This window comes from Hypanus sabinus, chromosome 3 (genome assembly GCF_030144855.1).
Source record: "Hypanus sabinus isolate sHypSab1 chromosome 3, sHypSab1.hap1, whole genome shotgun sequence".
Classification (NCBI taxonomy): Eukaryota; Metazoa; Chordata; class Chondrichthyes; order Myliobatiformes; family Dasyatidae; genus Hypanus; species Hypanus sabinus.
In genome coordinates, this window is record NC_082708.1 from 28,450,932 (window position 1) to 28,469,561 (window position 18,630).

General features: G+C 46.8%; 1 protein-coding gene across 2 annotated transcripts in view; it reads right to left on the minus strand.

Annotated features, from left to right (window-relative positions):
* Window positions 1-18,630, minus strand: part of LOC132391139 (rho guanine nucleotide exchange factor 17-like) — a 483,152-nt gene that overhangs the window by 79,965 nt on the left and 384,557 nt on the right. The window contains exons 6-8 of one of the 2 annotated variants that reach the window (XM_059963957.1): window positions 15,676-15,852; window positions 6,651-6,701; window positions 5,285-5,394 (exon numbers count right to left, since the gene is read on the minus strand). In XM_059963957.1, the coding sequence (XP_059819940.1) occupies window positions 5,285-5,394; window positions 6,651-6,701; window positions 15,676-15,852 (338 nt within the window). Of the gene's footprint in view, window positions 1-5,284; window positions 5,395-6,650; window positions 6,702-15,657; window positions 15,853-18,630 lie in introns of both variants that reach the window. The other variant, XM_059963956.1, reaches the window with a different exon arrangement.

The window sequence follows — 18,630 nt, forward strand, 5'->3', positions numbered from 1 at the left end:
CATAGGTGCCGGCAACATTGGCGATTGCACAGGGGACGGGGGTTGCGCGTGTTCTTGCCCACTAGGCGCCGGTGATCCCTCATGCATGTGCGAGGCGCCTGGTATAAATGCGTACGAAACGCCCGGTATACAAGTGTCGTGAGGAGTCTGTGTAGGGCCTGGTGAGTACGGTGTCACCTCTGGTGCAGGGTTCACAGTTACCGGAGAGCCTTCAGGGTAGTGGTCTGCTGCACCTGCGGGTGCCAGGTCGCGGATGGAGACCGTGTCCTCCCGCCCATCAGGTAAGACCACGTAAGCATACTGGGGGTTCGCATGGAGAAGGTGAACCCTCTCCACCAGCGGGGAGTATTTATTGCTCCTCACATGTTTCCGGAGCAGCACTGGCCCCAGGGACGTCAGCCAAACTGGTAGGGTGGTCCCAGTGACAGACTTCCTGGGAAAAGAGAATAGGCGTTCGTGAGGGGTGGCATTGGTGGACGTACATAACAGAGAGCGGATAGAGTGCAGTGCCTCAGGGAGGACCTCCTGCCATCGAGAGACCGGCAACCCTTTGGACTTAAGGGCTAAAAGTGTGGCCTTCCACACTGTGGCATTCTCCCGCTCTACCTGGCCATTACCCCGGGGATTATAACTCGTGGTCCGACTGGTAGCAATGCCCCTAGCTAGCAAGTACTGGCGCAGCTCCTCACTCATAAAGGAGGACCCTCTATCACTGTGGATATAGCAGGGATACCCGAACAGAGTGAAGAGCTGGCGCAGGGCTTTTATGACGGACGTGGCAGTGGTGTCGGGGCAGGGGATGGCAAAGGGGAACCGTGAGAACTCGTCAATAACACTGAGAAAATAGACATTGCGGTCAGTGGAGGGAAGGGGGCCCTTAAAGTCAACACTCAGGCGTTCAAAAGGGCGGGTGGCCTTGACAAGTTGTGCCGTGTCAGGACAGTAGAAGTGCGGTTTGCACTCGGCACAAATTTGGCAGTCCCTGGTCATCGTCCTGATGTCCTCCAGGGAGTACGGCAGGTTCCGAGCTTTCACAAAATGGTAAAATCGGGTGACCCCCGGATGGCAAAGTTGTGCATGAAGGGCGTACAGCTGGTCGAGCTGTGTGCTAGCACATGTTCCCCGGGATAGGGCATCAGGGGGCTCATTGAGTCTGCCAGGCCGGTACAGGATATCATAGGTGTAGGTGGAGAGTTCTATCCTCCACCGCAAAATCTTATCATTTTTGATCTTGCCCCGCTGTTGGTTGCTGAACAGGAACGCAACCGAGCGCTGGTCGGTCAGCACAGTGAATCTTTTGCCAGCAAGATAGTGCCTCCAGTGCCTAACAGCCTCCACTATGGCCTGGGCTTCTTTCTCCACCGCGGAGTGCCGAATTTCAGAGCCTTGGAGGGTGCGAGAAAAGAATGCTACTGGTCTGCCTTCCTGATTAAGGGTAGCAGCCAGAGCGAAATCGGAGGCATCACACTCCACTTGGAAGGGAGCGGTCTCGTCCACTGCATGCATCGTAGCTTTGGCAATGTCCGCTTTAATGCAGTTGAAGGCCGCGCAGGCCTCAGCAGAGAGGGGAAACGAGGTAGACTTGACCAGGGGGCGAGCCTTGTCCGCGTAATGGGGGACCCATTGGGCGTAATAGGAAAAAAACCCCAGGCACCGTCTGAGGGCCTTGAGAGTGGTGGGAAGAGGGAGCTCTAACAGGGGGCGCATACATTCGGGATCAGGCCCAATAACCCCGTTTTCCACGACATACCCAAGTATAGCAAGGCGGGTGGTACCAAAAACACACTTGTCCCTGTTATAAGTAAGGTTCAGAGCTGCGGCCACTTGGAGAAACCGTTGGAGGTTGGCGTCGTGATCTGGCCTGTCATGACCACAGATGGTGATGTTATCCAGATAGGGAAATGTGGCCTGCAGTTGGTACTGGTCCACCATCCGGTCCATTTCCCTCTGGAAGACAGAGACACCATTCGTGACACCGAAAGGGACGCGCAGGAAGTGATAGAGCCGGCCGCCCGCCTCGAAGGCGGTGTAGGGGCGGTCCTCTGGGCAGATGGGGAGCTGGTGATAAGCGGATTTCAGATCTATTGTCGAGTACACCTTATACTGAGCAATCTGGTTGACCATATCCGCGATGCGGGGTAGGGGGTATGCGTCAAGCTGCGTAAACCTATTGATGGTTTGACTATAGTCCACCACCATCCTATTTTTCTGCCCAGTCCGAACAACAACCACCTGGGCCCTCCAAGGGCTTGTGCTCGGCTCAATGATCCCCTCCCTGAGCAGCCGCTGCACCTCCGACTGAATGAAGGCCCGGTCCCCCGCGCTGTACCTCCTGCTTTTGGTTGCCACAGGTTTACAGTCGGGGGTCAGGTTGGCGAACAGCGGTGGGGGAGGGATCTTGAGAGTGGAGAGGCTGCAAGTGTCGGTAGCGCAGCTGTTGGCCTGGTTCTGGATGGGATGTGTGTGTCCGTGTGTGTGTGTGGTCAGTAGCGGGGTATGTGAAGAAGTCCCACAAAACTGAGGATTCTTGACAGTGAGTGGTGGGAGGGGCCCGTCGTATACCATAGTCACACTTTCGAGATGGCTCTGGAAGTCCAGCCCCAATAGCACAGGTGCACACAGATTAGGCATGACCAGCAGTTCAAAGTCCCGATATACTGTGCCTTGCACCACCAAAGTCGCTACACAACCCGCCCGGATGTCTGCGGACTGCGACCCAGAGGCCAAATGGAACCTCCGACTGACCGGCCGCGTTGCAAGTCCGCAGCGTTGCACTGTGTCCGGGTGAATAAAACTCCCAGTGCTGCCTGTGTCAAACAGGCATCCAGTCCAATGCCCCTCCACCTGGATGTCCATCATGGACCTTGCAAGCTGGTGTGGGGCGCTTTGGTCGAGAGTCACAGTGGCCAGAGTTGGATCGCCGTCGGGGTACCCGGTCAGCATCGGAGGGTCGGGGGCGGGGCATGCTGACGCCGACAAAGATGGCCGCTCACATCCGGGGTACCCGGTCAGCATCCGAGGATCGGGGGCGGGGCGTGCTGACGTCGACAAAGATGGCCGCCCACATCCCGGCATGCAAGATGGCGGCCCCCACGTTTCACCCGCAGCGCTGCACTCCGCTCGAGGTTGAGACTTACAGACCTTGGCGAAGTGGCCCCGCTTTCCGCAGCTGGAGCAGGTCGCTTCTCGCGCTGGACAGCGTTGTCGAGGATGTTTCTTTTGGCCACAGAAATAACACACGGGCTTCTGACGGGCCACAGCCGTGGTCTGGGTCGGGGAGCTCGTGGAATCGCGACTGGCGGCGGCGTTGGCGAATTCGCTCCCGGCAGCCGGCGGTGGCGGGGTCTGAGGCGTCCACGAAACCGGCGGGGAATCGCGCGACTGGACAGCGTCGGCGTTATGCCGCGCAGCTTCTAGAGCGTTGGCCGTCTCGATCGCCGAGCGTAAGGTAAGATCGGAGTGTTCCAGCAGTCGCTGGCGCATGTACACTGACCTCAGTCCCGTCACAAAGGCGTCTCGCACCAGCAGCTCCGCATGCTGTTCTGCCGTGAGCGTCTTGCAGTCACAAGCTCGGACGAGTGTCTGTAGTGCTCGGAGAAACTCAGCGCACGATTCGCCAGGCCGCTGTTGCCGGGTAGCTAAGCGATGTCTTGCGTAGACGGTGTTCACCGGCCGCAGGTACTGTCGTTTGAGGGCGTCCAGTGCCCCTTCGTAGGTCGGCAGGTCCCGGATAAAGGAGTAAACTTTGGAGGAGACCCTCGAGAGTAGGATTCTGTGCATAACGGCGGGTTCAGTCGCACGAAGCTCCGCCAAGTACGATTGGAAGCATGCAAGCCAGTGTTCAAAAGCGAGAGCTGCGTCAAGGTCTTGAGGGTCCAAATCCAACCGGTCCGGATGCAAAACGGGTTCCATGTTTTAAAACTTCCAGTCAATAAAATTGATGCACCATCAATAACTCACACTGAGACGTAGGCGAGATATCGGCTTTTATTGACTGGAAGAAGGAACCAGGAGTGAGTGTCTATCATACAAGGTCCTGGAGACTGAGGCCGATCTTCAGGCCGCAGGTCTCCTTTATACAGGGGCCTGTGGGAGGAGCCACAGGAGCAGTCAGCAGGGGCGTGTCCCGACAGGCACATAGTTCACCACAATAAGAGATTGCATTATTGAAGAAACGACTGACAGACCCAACCTTCCAGCCATTTATTCTGTGGGGTGATAAACTTATATTGCAAATATTTACTCATTGGTGAAATCTAAATACTGTAATTTAGATTTGAAAGATGACATTGTAAGATTGCAAGTTTCTTTAAGTAATGCCCAGTTTCAGGAAAAAGGGGAAATTGGAACTTGTGATCTTCGTTTTGGTGGTGCATTCTGGGACAGATTGAGCAATCTGGTGTTTGCTGTCTCCGAGGCAGTTTGATGGTGTTTGGAACGGAGGCCCTGGAGACGGGGCACGACTCCAGGATCGACTTCGTTGCTTCTCTCCGGCTGAGGAGTCAAGCAAGGTTGAAGTTGATGAGGATGGGGGGGGGGGGGTGGGGTTGAGCGAGGGGTGGGTGTTCACCTCCGTCTGCCTGCATTTGACCAGATTTCCTTTCCCTCTCGCTCACTCTATGGTGCAGGGGTCTTGGGATCCACCGTGCCAGGCTTCATTGGTGAGGCTGTAGTTTCATTTTGAGGGACTCTGAGGCCCATGTTGGATGTGCTTCTGGATTCTGGTTATTCTTTTTCTAAACTGTTTTTGAGCTGTTTGATTGGAGGGACCAATGCTGGGCGGGGCACATCAGCAAAACATGGCCCTGCGGCTGGCATTAGCTAGCAGCGCAGCGCTGCACTGAAATAAACTGAATACTACTGGTTTGATGTGTTCTACGTGTTTGCTGTTTGCTCTTTTTCTTTTGCGCGTTGGGTGTTTGATGTTTTCTTGAGCGATTTCCACAGCGTTTCTCTGTTTTGTGGCTGCCTGCGGGACGGTGAATCTCAGAGTTGTATTCTGTACACATACTTTGACAATAAATGTACTTTTGAGTCTTTAACTGGAAGGGACCAGCTGCTGGGTGGGAAGGACAACTCATGACATGTTGAGGCCTGTCAATGAACGTTCTTCCACAACGTGCACCACTGGTGTCTATATTATTCAAATGGAAGAACTCAGTAGAAAAATTAATTTTGTATCTGGCTCAGTCATAAATTCTAATTCATTGCCAGAAAACCAACTCTAAATCTATCTCAGAGCTGCAAAAGAATGGTTTCTATTCGAGAGAGGTTGCGTACTCACAGACTCATGGAACTCCGCCGCAAAGAGCCCGTCTTACGTTTCAAGGTCGTGCAAATCAGGAGGTCGGTGAACAGGAAGAGCGAGCGTTCCTTCTTGCTGCTCACTGTTTTCTGGGCATGGAAAACACGGCAAAATAGAAGCGTATCAGGGGAGTAGGTGAGAAGCTTTATTATGTGGCATATTTTGCACAATTTAATGATAAGTTTGATTTTGTGATGGTTTCAGAGACTTGTATTTTACAGAACATCCTTGTCTTTGTGATAAGTAGATTAACCAACCACAGACAATCAATATCAATCCATCTTTGGAAAGACTTTTCTCTTGAGTCACTGTAGACTTATTGGTGAGACACCTCTCCCTTTTTGGAGTGTTGATAGGGAAGATTGAGAAGGCTGGGTGGCAGAACAGAGCCATAGAATCCAGCAAGCTTAGGGGCATGGAAACCTGTAAAGTAGCATCAAAGCTTGTTCTCGTGTTTCTTATTGTAATTGGATTTACTGAGCTATGCCTGCTAGAAAATCTCAGGCTTGTAGATGGTGATATTTATGTACTTTGATAATAAAGTTACCTTTCACTTCTGGATGTGGAAGTTAAACTGCCAATCTTTCAGTCCAGGGCTGAAAATTCTGAGGCCTAAAACTACTGCCCGGGATCTTACGAATGTTTGCTGATGACACCACATTGTAGGCCAAATCAAAGCTGGCAATGAATCGGCTTACAAGAGGGAGTTTGAAAATCTGGCTGAGCGATGTCATAACAACAATCTCTCACTCAATGTCAGCAAGATCAAGGAGCTGGTTATAGACTTCAGGAGAAGGAAACCAGAGGTCCATAGTCAGTCCTTATCGAAGGGGGTTTGTGAGCACAGAGCTTTGGAGCCTCTGCGCCATGGGGGGCAGGTTGAGGGAGGCTTAAAAGTGAGGCTGAAGATTTCGTATAAAGTTTTTTCCTTCGACTGCAGTTACCGACTCCGTGTCATAATTTTAGCGCTGCGTGTAGCACACCGCTATTTTGGAGGACCTGTTCCTGAGCCCAGCATGTAAGTACAATTACAAAGAAAGCACGGCAGTGCCTCAACTGCCTTCAGAGTTTGCGAAGATTTGGCATGACAGCTAAAAGTTTGGCAAACTTCTATTAATGTGTGGTGGAGTTGCACCACAGCCTGGTATGGAAACACTTGAACAGAAAGCCCTACAAAAGGTGGAAGGACTTGCTGGATCTTACAGCTGGTGTTGTGAGAGCTACACTAATCACTATGCCAGAGTCCATTCTTCCCCTCCATCCCCAATAGCAAAGCAAAGAGGTTCTTTTTACCCTGCTGTACTTGGTGTTATTGACAAGAATTAGAGTTGGACAAAGTTCTTACCACTTCAACCACCATCTCCTGCCTTAAGAATTTTCTATGAGGAACCATAAGCTGTAGAATATAAGAAAGAAATATATCATTACAACAGTGAAATTTCACAGTGGATAAAGGGAAAATAGCAATTACAAAAAATGTCGTACAGACATCGAGTAATAGAGTCAGAAAAGACTACAGCATAGAAGCAGACTATTCAGCTCATCTGGACTGAGCCAAACCATTAATCTGTCTTGTCCCATTGACCTGCAGCCAGACCCTATCCCTCCATACCCCTTGCATCCAAACAGTAGCGAGGATATTGGGTACAAGTTGATTAGGGAGTTAACATTGGCATGTGCTAAAGGTAATGCAGTCGTTATGGGAGATTTCAACATGCAGGTGAACTGGGAGAATCAGGTAGGTGCTGGACCCCAGGATAGGGAGTTTGTGGAGTGTCTAAGGGATGTATTTTTGGAACAGCTTGTGCTTGAGCCAACCAGGAACGAGGCTATTTTGGACTTGGTGATGTGTAATGAACAGGAATTGATAAGTGATCTTGAAGTAAAGGGGCCATTAGGAAGTAGTGATCATAACATGATAAGTTTTTATCTACAATTTGAGAGGGATAAGGGCAGATCAGAGGTGTCAGTGTTGCAATTAAATAAAGGAGACTATGGAGCCATGAGGGAAGAGCTGGCCAAAGTTAAATGGGCGGATGCCCTGGCAGGAAAGACAGTGGATCAGCAGTGGCAGATATTCTTGGGGATAATACAAAAGATGCAAAGGCAGTTCATTCCAATGAGAAGGAAGGATTCAAAGGGGGGGGGGAAGGGGCCACAGTGGTTGACAAAGGAAGTCAGAGATTGTATAGCATTAAAGAAAAAGAAGTATGACAGGGCTAAGATGAGTGGGAATACAGATGATTGGGAAGGTTTTAAGGAACAGCAGATCTTAACTAAAAAAGCAATACGGAGAGAAAAAAATCAGGTATGAGCTCAGTCTAGCCAGGAATATAAAAGGGGATAGCAAAAGCTTTTTTAGTTATGTGAAGAGAAAGAAGATAGTTAAGAACAATGTTGGCCCCTTGAAGAATGAATTGGGAGAAATTGTTATGGGAAACAGGGAAATGGCAACAGAATTTAATGCGTACTTTAGATCTGTCTTCACCAGGGAGGACACAAGCAATCTCCCAGATGTATGGATGGGCCAGGGTCATAAGATATCAGAGGAATTGAGACAGATTGACATTAGGAAAGAAACTGTGATGAGTAGACTGGTAGGACTGAAGGCTAATAAATCCCCAGGTCCAGATGGTCTGCATCCGAGGGTTCTAAAAGAGGTGGGTCAGGAAATTGCGGATGCATTGGTAATCATTTTCCAATGTTCCTTAGATTCAGGATCAGTTCCTGAAGATTGGAGAGTGGCTAATGTTATCCCACTTTTCAAGAAGGGAGGGAAGGAGAAAACGGAGAACTATCGCCCTGTTAGCCTAACGTCAGTCGTGGGGAAGATGCTTGAGTCCATTATTAAGGACGAAATAGTGGCACATCTTGATGGCAGAAATAGGATTAGGCCGAGCCAGCATGGATTTACCAAGGGCAAATCATGCTTGACTAATCTGTTGGAGTTTTTTGAGGGTGTAACAAGGATGTTAGACGAGGGTAAGCCAGTGGATGTTGTGTACCTAGATTTTCAGAAGGCATTCGATAAGGTGCCACATAGGAGATTGGTGAGTAAAATCAGAGCTCATGGCTTTGGGGGCAGGGTTTCAACATGGATAGAAAACTGGTTGGCAGATAGAAAGCAAAGGGTAGCAGTGAATGGGTGTTTCTCGGACTGGCTGGAGGTGACTAGTGGGGTACCACAGGGCTCTGTATTGGGACCACAGCTCTTTACGATTTATGTCAACGATTTAGATGAGGGCATTGAAAACTATATCAGCAAGTTTGCTGATGATACTAAACTTGGTGGCAGTGTGACATGCGAAGAGGACGTTAGGAGAATACAGGGAGACTTGGATAGGCTGGGTGAGTGGGCAGATACTTGGCAGATGTCATTCAATGTGAATAAATGTGAAGTTATCCACTTTGGAAGCAGGAACAAGAGGGCAGAGTATTGTCTGAACGGTGGAGAGTTAGGTAAGGGAGAAATGCAAAGAGACCTAGGAGTCCTAGTTCATCAGTCAATGAAGGTGAATGAGCAAGTGCAACAGGCAGTGAAGAGGGCAAATGGAATGTTGGCCTTTATTACAAGGGGAATTGAGTATAAGAGCAAGGATGTCCTTTTGCATTTGTACAGGGCCCTGGTGAGACCATACCTGGAATATTGTGTACAGTTTTGGTCTCCAGGTTTAAGGAAGGACATTCTGGCAATTGAGGAAGTGCAGCGTAGATTCACTAGGTTGATTCCTGGGATGGCAGGGCTGTCTTACGCAGAGAGATTGGAGAGATTGGGCTTGTACACGCTGGAATTGAGGAGATTGAGAGGGGATCTGATTGAAACGTTTAAGATAATTAAAGGATTTGATAGGATTGAGGCGGGAAATATGTTCCAGATGTTGGGAGAGTCCAGTACCAGAGGGCATGGATTGAGAATAAGAGGTCAGTTATTTAAAACAGAGCTGAGGAAGAGCTTCTTCTCCCAGAGAGTTGTGGAGGTGTGGAATGCACTGCCTCAGAAGACGGTGGAGGCCAATTCTCTGGATGCTTTCAAGAAGGAGCTAGATAGATATCTGATGGATAGGGGAATCAAGGGATATGGGGACAAGGCAAGGACTGGATATTGATAGTGAATGATCAGCCATGATCTCAGAATGGCGGTGCAGACGAGGGGCCGAATGGTCTACTTCTGCACCTATTGTCTATTGTCTACTGCATCCATGTACCTATCCAAACTTCTCTTAAATGTTGAAATCGATCCCTTCTCTTTAGCTAGAAGCTCATTCCACACACTCAACACCCTCTGAGTGAAGAAGTTCTCCATTACATTCCCTTTAAACATTTCACCTTTCACCCTTAACCCATGACCTCTAGTTGTAGTCCCATCTATCCTCAGTGGAACAAGCCTGCCTTGCATTTACCCTATCTATACCCCTCATAGTTTTGAATACCTCTAGCAAATGTCCCCTCAGTCTCCTCTGTTCTAAGGAGTAAAGCCCCAAGCTATTCAATCTTCTTTATAACGCTTGTCATATCAGCAGAATTTGGCCATTCAGCCCATTGAATCTACTCCACTATTCGATCATGGCTGATTTATCATTCCTCCTCACCCCACATTCTTTAGCTTTCTCCCCATAACTTTTTAGACACTGACTAATCAAGAACCTTTATAAAGATAGGATTTTATAGATTAGCTTAGCTTTATTTGTCATATGCACATCAAAACATACAATGAAATGTGTTGATCGTGTCAACAGCCAAACCAGTCCAAGGATGTACTGGGGACAGCCGGCGAGCAGCGCCATGCCTCCAGCACCAAAATAGCACGCCCACAGTTTATTAACCCTGACCTTTAGGTCTTTGACATGTGGGAGGATACTGGAGGAGACATGTGGTCACTGGAAGAACATATAAACTCTGTACAGTTTTGGGATTTGAACCCTATATAGCTTTGTGCTAGCCACTACATTACCGTGTTGCCTATCAACTCTCTGCTTTTAAATATACCCAATGACTTGGCCTCCACAGCCACCTGCGGCAATGAACTCCACAGATTCACCACCCTCTGGCTGAAGAAATTCTTCCTCATCTCTGTTCTAGAGGGAGGCCCTTCTATTTTGAGGTTGTGCCCTCTGATCCTAGACCGTCCCACTATTGAAAACATCCTCTCCATGTCCAGTCTATCAAGGCCTTTCAATATTCACTAGGCTTCAATGAGATTTTAATTGTACCCATAAGGTGGGCACCACTCTCACCTGCATAAAGGTCCATATTTTATTTCGACCACTCACTTAATCCATCTTAGTAACTTTCTGTTCATGACTACACAACTTTCTGAGGCACCATCACACTTGCTCTCCTGATTAATCATAAAGTCATAGAGAATAGAAACATGATCTTCAGCCTGTGTAGTCAGTGTTAACAACCAAGTGCACATTCACACTGAATTTATACTTACAATCCAATATTATTCACCTTACATTCCCATCAACTACTTCTCCAGATTCTGCTACTCACTTACACATGAAGGTAAAAGCCAACTAACCTGACAACTTTGGGATGTAGGAGGAAAGATGCAGACCCTGAAGAATATCCACAAATCACAAGGGGAGCAGTAAACTCCACACAGATAGCACCAGGGGTCAGTGATCAACCCAGGTTTTTGGAACTGTGCGGCAGCAGGTCTACCAGAATATAAAAGCAAGGATGTAGTGCTGAGGCAACACGAGCGAATCTGCAGATACTGGAAATAAATAAAAACACAAAATGCTGGCAGAACTCAGCAGGCCAGACAGCATCTATGGGAGGAGGTAGTGACGACGTTTCCGGCCGAAACCCTTCATCAGGAGCGAAGTAACATGGGATGGTCGAGGGGGAATTAGAAGTGGGGGGAGGGACATCATCCCCCGCTCGACCATCCCATGTTACTTCGCTCCTGATGAAGGGTTTCGGCCGGAAACGTCGTCACTACCTCCTCCCATAGATGCTGTCTGGCCTGCTGAGTTCTGCCAGCGTTTTGTGTTTTTATGTAGTGCTGAGGCTCCTTAGCACACTTGGAGTATTGTAGGCAGTTTCGGGCCCTTTATCTAACATTAGATAACACTAACACTTTCCATGCTGGCATTGGAAAGGGTCCAGGGGAGGTTTGCGAGAATCGTTCTGGGAATGAAAATGTTAATGTACGAGGAACGTTTGATGGCTCTAGATCTGTATTTACTGGTGTTCAGAAGAATGAAGGAGGATCTCACTGAAAACTATCAAATATTGAAAGGCCTAGATAGAGTGGATGTAGTGAGGGTGTTTCCTATAGTGGGGAGTCTAGGACCAGAGGGCACAGCCTAGAATAGAAGGGTGGCCTTTTTCGAACACAGGTCAGAAGGAATTTCTTTAGCAGAGGGTGGTGAATATGTGGAATTCATTACCACACATGGCTACGGAGACCAAGTCATTTGGTATATTTAAAGTGGAGGTTGACAGGTTATTGTTTAGTAAGGGCATTAAAGTTACAGATGGAAGGCAGGAGAATGGGGTGGAGAGGATAATAAATCAGCCATGATGGAATAGCAGAGCAGACTCAATGGGCCAAGTCACCTTATTCTGCTCCTATGTCTGATGGTCTTACCAGCCACTCTGCAGTGCCAGACCAGTTTGCTTTTCAAGTTATTATGACCTGCTAGTTGAAGCTCTAGCACCCACTGCAAAACCATAGTTTATTCCTTGTCTTGGTCCAGATTCCAGCATCTGCAACCTCTTGTGTCCCCACACCTCTAGTCACTTCCTTTTGAATCTGGTACATGCAGTTGGCTTGCAATTCTCCAATGCAAAGGAACAATTCGCAAATTGAGAACACTTCAGAAGATTATGCCCAAGGCATCCGCAATTTCCCTGCCTGCTTCCTTTAAAGTTCTGGGATGGAAACCAACAGACCTTGGAGACTTGTCAAGCTAGTGTGCCACTGTTTCCTTTGTACTGCTTCCTCGTTTACATTAGCTTTACTGTGTTCTGGTCCTTCATTCATTATTGTTTTCCCTGGAAATCTGGATACATTATCCTCTTCCTCTACCGTGAGGGCTGATGCACTGTAATTTTTCAACAGGTTTGCTATTTCTTTATTTTCATTTGTAATGCTACCCATGTCTGTTTTTTAAATATCTCTCTTTATCCCTGTAGACACTTCCTATTATTAGATAATTGCAAAAGATTTTGTCTTGGAATTGGATTTAAGAAAGCAATTAGTGCCCAGTTCTTTGCCATTAATAGCACCAGAACATAATCTGCAGAGTATGCACGCAGTTTCTGGAGAAATCTTGCCCGTCAGGAAATTGGACTGGACATTTCCAGGAACAATTCACCCTCAAGCTGATGTCATTTAATAGTGTCACCAATATGTGCTTCGTGGTTGCATTTGCATAACTGATTAAATTGGATGAACAAGACTAGATTTATGACCTGTATTATTAACACAGAATTCTACAAGAGTTCTGGGGCAAATAGTGCATTTTAAATCAAGCAAATCGTGCTTGATTGAAAGGAATTTTGATGGCACACAGTCATTTATACTTAATGTTTCAACTGAGTTTCATTAATAAAAAAAATATGGGACACCCACTGTATTGGCTGGGGCCATGTTCCCTGGCTCTTTGCTAGCCCAATCACAGTACAAGTCTCATTCCCTACCTACCCAGACTGACCACAGCCTATCACAGCTCTCACCTCCCTTGACCTGAATTCTGATGCTCCATTGGTCAGCAGAAAGCTTTCACCCTCACCTCTTCTTGTCTCCACTCTTGCCATCTCAGGTCTCCCCCCTCCCTGCTGTCGCTCAAACCTCCACAAATTTCTCCTGACCATGCATGGGTTGGGCCACTTCACCTTATTCCCTCCACAGGTGCTACATGACCCACTGAGTTCCTCTAGCAGCTCATTTCTTTGACTGAAGGGAAGGGGAGAGCAGGGTCTCACTTCTGCCCTCTTCCTTTCCAGTCTTGATGAAGAGTCTTGGCCGAAAATGTTCCCCCTCCATAGATGCTGTCTGAATTGCTGAACTCCTCCTGCACTTGTTTGTGTGTTGCTCAAAATGTCAAGCATCCACAGAATATCTTTTATTTCATAACTTCTTTGCTCCAGATTTCTGCATCTGTAGTCTGTTTTGTCCCTATATTTCTTTACACTCAGACCAATTCTCCTAGAATTGTACTGCAGATGTGGTATTAGTTTAAGGGAAGATATGTATTTGTCTGCTTCCGGGACTCATTATAGCAACGAGCAACGACATATCTCTGCTGAATACCAATACGCCAACACAGGGAGCTACGGGCAATGTCTCTAAGATTAAGGTCAGGGTCCTCCACAAGTGCATACTGACAATTTCCAGCGAAGACTTTCAACTTGCCTCCCAGGAATAGAGCAGACTCAGTGGAACTCCCCTCCCACCACATACTGAGTTTAATTTCCTTCTGTTTCAGTGGGAAGGGGAACTACTTCCTTTGTAGGAGAAGCATCAGGTGGATATTCACCCTTATGTGGTTGCACAGTCTGTGATTTCACTGGCCAATCCCACCTCAGCACACAAAAATACAACTGCAGATGCTGTGGATCAAAGAATACGTACACAATGCTGGAAGAACTCAGCAGGTCAGGCAGCATCTGTGAGAAAAGAGTCCAGGTGAGACAACACTTCACCTGCGAGTCTGCTGGAATCGTCTATTGCATCCGGTGCTCCCGGTGCAGCCTCCTCTACATCGGCGAGACCCGACACAGAATGGGGGACTGCTTCGTCGAGCACCTACGCTCCGTCCGTCACATTAGACAGGATCTCCCGGTTGCCACCCACTTCAACTCTGCCCCTCATTCCCATCTAGATATGCCCATACATGGCCTCCTCTACTGCCATGATGAGGCCAAACTCAGGTTGGAGGAGCAACATCTCATCTACCGTCTGGGTAGCCTCCAGCCTGGTAGTATGAACATTGAATTCACCAATCTCCGGTAATTCCCTCCCCCTCTCCTTCCCTTATCCCAGGTCCCTCTCTGCCTCTCTCCCCTTTCAACTTTCTGCTTCTTTATCTCTACAGATCTTTCATGCTTATCCCCTCCCCCTCCCCACTTTATCTTTCCTCTGATTGGTTTTCCACCTGGCACCTCTAGGCCCTACCCCCTCTCCTATCTCTATTACTGGGCTTCGGTCCTCTCTCCCCCGCCCCCCCATTCCTGATGAAGGGTCTCGGTCCAAAACGTTGGCTACTCTTTTCTCACGGATGCTGCCTGGCCTGCTGAGTTCTTCCAACGTTGTGTACATATGCTCCTCAGTACAGCTCCCTCTTTACTGACATGAGGACAAGCATAAGAATAGTCAACCAGTGAGCCATTATGCCCAACCTATTTGTCAATTAGATTGTGACACTCCCAAATCTTAACCTGGGCAGAAATAGCTAATATGAAGGGGGAATAATTTTAAGGTGATTAGTGGAAAGTTTATTCATTTATTGAAATATAGCATGGAGTAGGCCCTTGCAGCTCTTTGAGCTGTGCCCCTCAGCAACCCCCGATTTAACCATAGCCTAATCACGGGACAATTTACAATGACAAGTTTACCTACCAACTGGTAAGTCTTTGGACTGTGGGAGTAAACCGGAGCACCCGGTTCTCGGCGAGAAGGCACAAACTCCTTTGGGACAGTGGCGGGAATTGAACTCAGGTCAGTCACTGGCACTGTAAAGCATTGCGCTAGCCACTCTGCCGCCCCAGGAGGAGAGGTCAGAGGTAGATTTCACATAGAGAGTGCGTGAAGCACATTGCAGATATATTAGGAACATTTAAGTGATGCTTAGACAGGCTTATGGATGAAAGGAAAATGGGGGGCTATGTGTGAGGGAGGGGCTAGATTGAACTTGGGGTAGGTCAAAGAGTCGGCACAACATCTATGTTCAACTTTTCTCCCCGGCTTGGTGACACAACAGTTACACGGTTAGTTAACAAAACTAACTGGTCTCAGTTTGGAAACATATCTGGTCTTAAGACGTTCCTGGTTAAGTGTGTTCCAGATTACTGCTACTCTTTGAATGAAAAAGTGAAAGGCAAGCTATCAGGTCACTGTAGCATTGTCTAAAATTTAGCCAGGGCAGGAATGAGAAGCGGAAGCCCTATTTCATTCAAACCAGAGAAGATATTCATTAGGAGCAGGAACAACCAGTTGGCTCCTTGGGTCTACTCCACTGTTTAAAAAGATCACCATGTACACAACTGCAACCTGAACTCTACATTTCTCACATCCTCTTGCTTGTCAAGAATTTACTGCCAGTTTAATGCTATATGGGTTGGCGAAACATTGCTTATGCTCAGTGTTTGTTCTTAGAAGTCCATAATCGTTGTACCTCTTCATGGATACGTACGTCCACCATGCCTTCGATATGAGATTCTATCTCTTGCAGGATGCGAGCTTCCTTCTCAGCCTCCTCTGCATTCTTCTTTCCCTTGTTTATCCTTTCAGCCAGCAACTTGATGTACCGCTGTGCTGCAAGTAGGCAGGGGTGGTCTGGGTGATCATCGGGGGTGTGCTTCAAGAGGTCCTGCCACACAGAAAATACCATTAGTTTACTGGTTAGATTACTTCGCTGTCAGCTCTCCCATCTTTCCTGGAAGCGTCCAGATAACTGATTAAATACACAGATCAGCTTTATTTTTCAGATATACCTCAAAATGTACAGTAAAGTGCATCATCTGTGTCAATGACCAAAACAGTCAAGGATGCGCTGGGGGCAGCCTACAAGTGTTCATACTTCCAGCACTAACATAGTATGCCCACAATTTACCAATCCTACCTAATCCATACATTTTTGGAATGTGGGAGAAAAATTGAGCAACTGGCGGAAACCAAAACAGTCAGAAATTCCTTACAGGAATTTCTTACAGCAGTAGGAATTGAACCTCAGTCACTGCTGCTGTAAAGGTAGTTGCTCCTGGGTGTGGTGAATGGAGCAAATTCCAACCCTGGCTTTGATTTCTGTGCTTACATTAGATCCTTAATGGCTACATAAATGGTTAATACTTCCTAAGAAAATATTTCATCTGTTTTTATAGTGTGGATGTCACACATACACAGAAAATTGGATCTCAGACCACCAATACTGCTGATAGTAATTTTGAGGCTCTTGCATTTTGTAAAATTGGTCTGAATCCGACTGAGAAAATATTCCTTTCAAATTCCAGTTTGAATCAAATTTTCAATTTGATGCTCAACCTTTGATCCAAAAGAACAAAGTCCCTGAGTCGTCAGTGAGATTGTGCACAATGAAGCCGAACTTCCCAGGTTAAAACAGCGAAGACAGCAGAAACTAATTTAACCAGTAATGAAGTAAGTCACCAGAGTATTGGCAGTATGAACAAGTAAAGGCTCGGGACCATGTCTCACAGGGTTCCCTGCTATTTCTGAAACTATATAGTTATTCAGAACCCATACTCTTACCTAAATACAAGCATCTTACTTATAATTGTTTTTCATCAAAATAAAACCCAAATTCAGGCTGAAATTATCTTTCTTAATATTGGATAAGGATGTAATGCTGAGGTTTTATAAGGCATTGGTCAGAACACACTTGGAATATTGCAAGCAGTTTTGGACCCTTTATTTAAGAAAGGATATGCTGGTATTGGAGAGGGTCCAGATGAGGTTTATGAGAATGATCACAGAAATGAAAGGGTTAACGTATGAGGAGCATTTGACGTCTCTCGATTTGACTTCATTCGAATTTAGAAGAATGAGGGGAGATCTCATTGAAATTTATCGAATATTGAATGGCCTAGTGGATATGGACAGAAAGTTTCCTACAGTGGGGGAGTATAGAACCAGAGGGTATAGTTTCAGAATACAAGGCCATCCTGTGAGAACAGAGGTTAGGAAGGATTTCTTTAGGCAAAGGGTGGTGAACTTGTGGAACTCATTGCCACAGACAACTGCAGAGGCATGGTGATTGGGGATCTTTAAAGTGGAGGTTGATAAGTTTGTGATTATTAACGGTGTAAAAGATGACAGGAAGAAAGCAGAAGAATGGAATCGAGAGGGATATAAATCAGCCATGATGGAATGGCAGAGCACACTTAATAGGCCTAAAGGCCAAAATCTGCTCTCAAGTTTTACGATCTTTTATTGACTCATTGGGGTCAACTAATTCAGCTGTTAAGCAATCTTGGTATCCCAGACAAAAAAAGAAATGTGGTTGGGTTTTTAGGGTTGATTATTGCAGTAGGACATTGCCAGAGCACAGATAAATGATGTGCTAGTTTCATCTGTGCTATGTGCCAGTGTCAGCCTGCCAACGCTCCTACCCCAAGCTCACACAGGATACTTGGTAATGCACAAAAATCTTCTCTACTATACAATGACTGGAAATACCCTCCTCAGGAAAGTAATGGACGTTGGAGTGGTTGGGGGCAGGGGGAGGAGATTAAAAAAATGGAGGCTGGCTGAGTGAAAGGATGATTGACCATTCTGAAATCTTAATATTTGACAGTGAAATTAAAATAGAAACAAGATTTATCAAGCTCATGGATAATCACTGTGCCCTATTTGTGGCCAAGCAGGATTGTTGTCACCGATACTGGCATTAGTAAAAAGAATGGTGTCCATGGTCCATATTTCAGTGATATTTTGGTTGGCAGACTACCTATTCCATGAACTTGGACAGCCTTCAAGATAAGTTCTGCAGCTGTGCAGCCTTATAAATTTCACCTGCTATTAGTGTAGTTTAATTTTCATGAAGCCCTTTTATTCTGTGGTTGTAAAGGAGAACAAACACTAGAATAGAGATTTATTACTCATTTGCCTGTGTGAGCTTTCAGTGTCCTGAACTGTAAGATAGATTGTTCGGTATTCTGGGAAGAATATTCATAGGGCACCTCAGTGGCCACTTATTTATATACATCTGTACACCTGCTCATAAATGTAAATATCTAATCAGCCAATCATAAAAGCATGTAGACATGGTCAAGAGGTTCATTTTTTGTTCAGACCAAACCTCAGGACGGAGAAGAAATGTGATCTAAGTGACTTTGACTGTCGGATGGTTGTTGGTGCCAGACTGGGTGGTTTGAGTATCTCAGAAACAGCCAATCTCCTGGGATTTTCATGCACAACAGTATCGAGGTTTTACAGAGAATGGTGTGAAAAACAAAAAAAAAATCCAGTGAGCAGCAGTTCTGTGGGCAAAAACACCTTGTTAATGAGAGAAGTCGAAGGAAAATGGCTATAATTGGTTCAAGTTGACAGGAAGGAGACAGTAACTCAAATAACCACTTACAAGATAGTAGGGACCTAATAAAGTGGCACTGACTGTAGTTCTGCCAGTTTG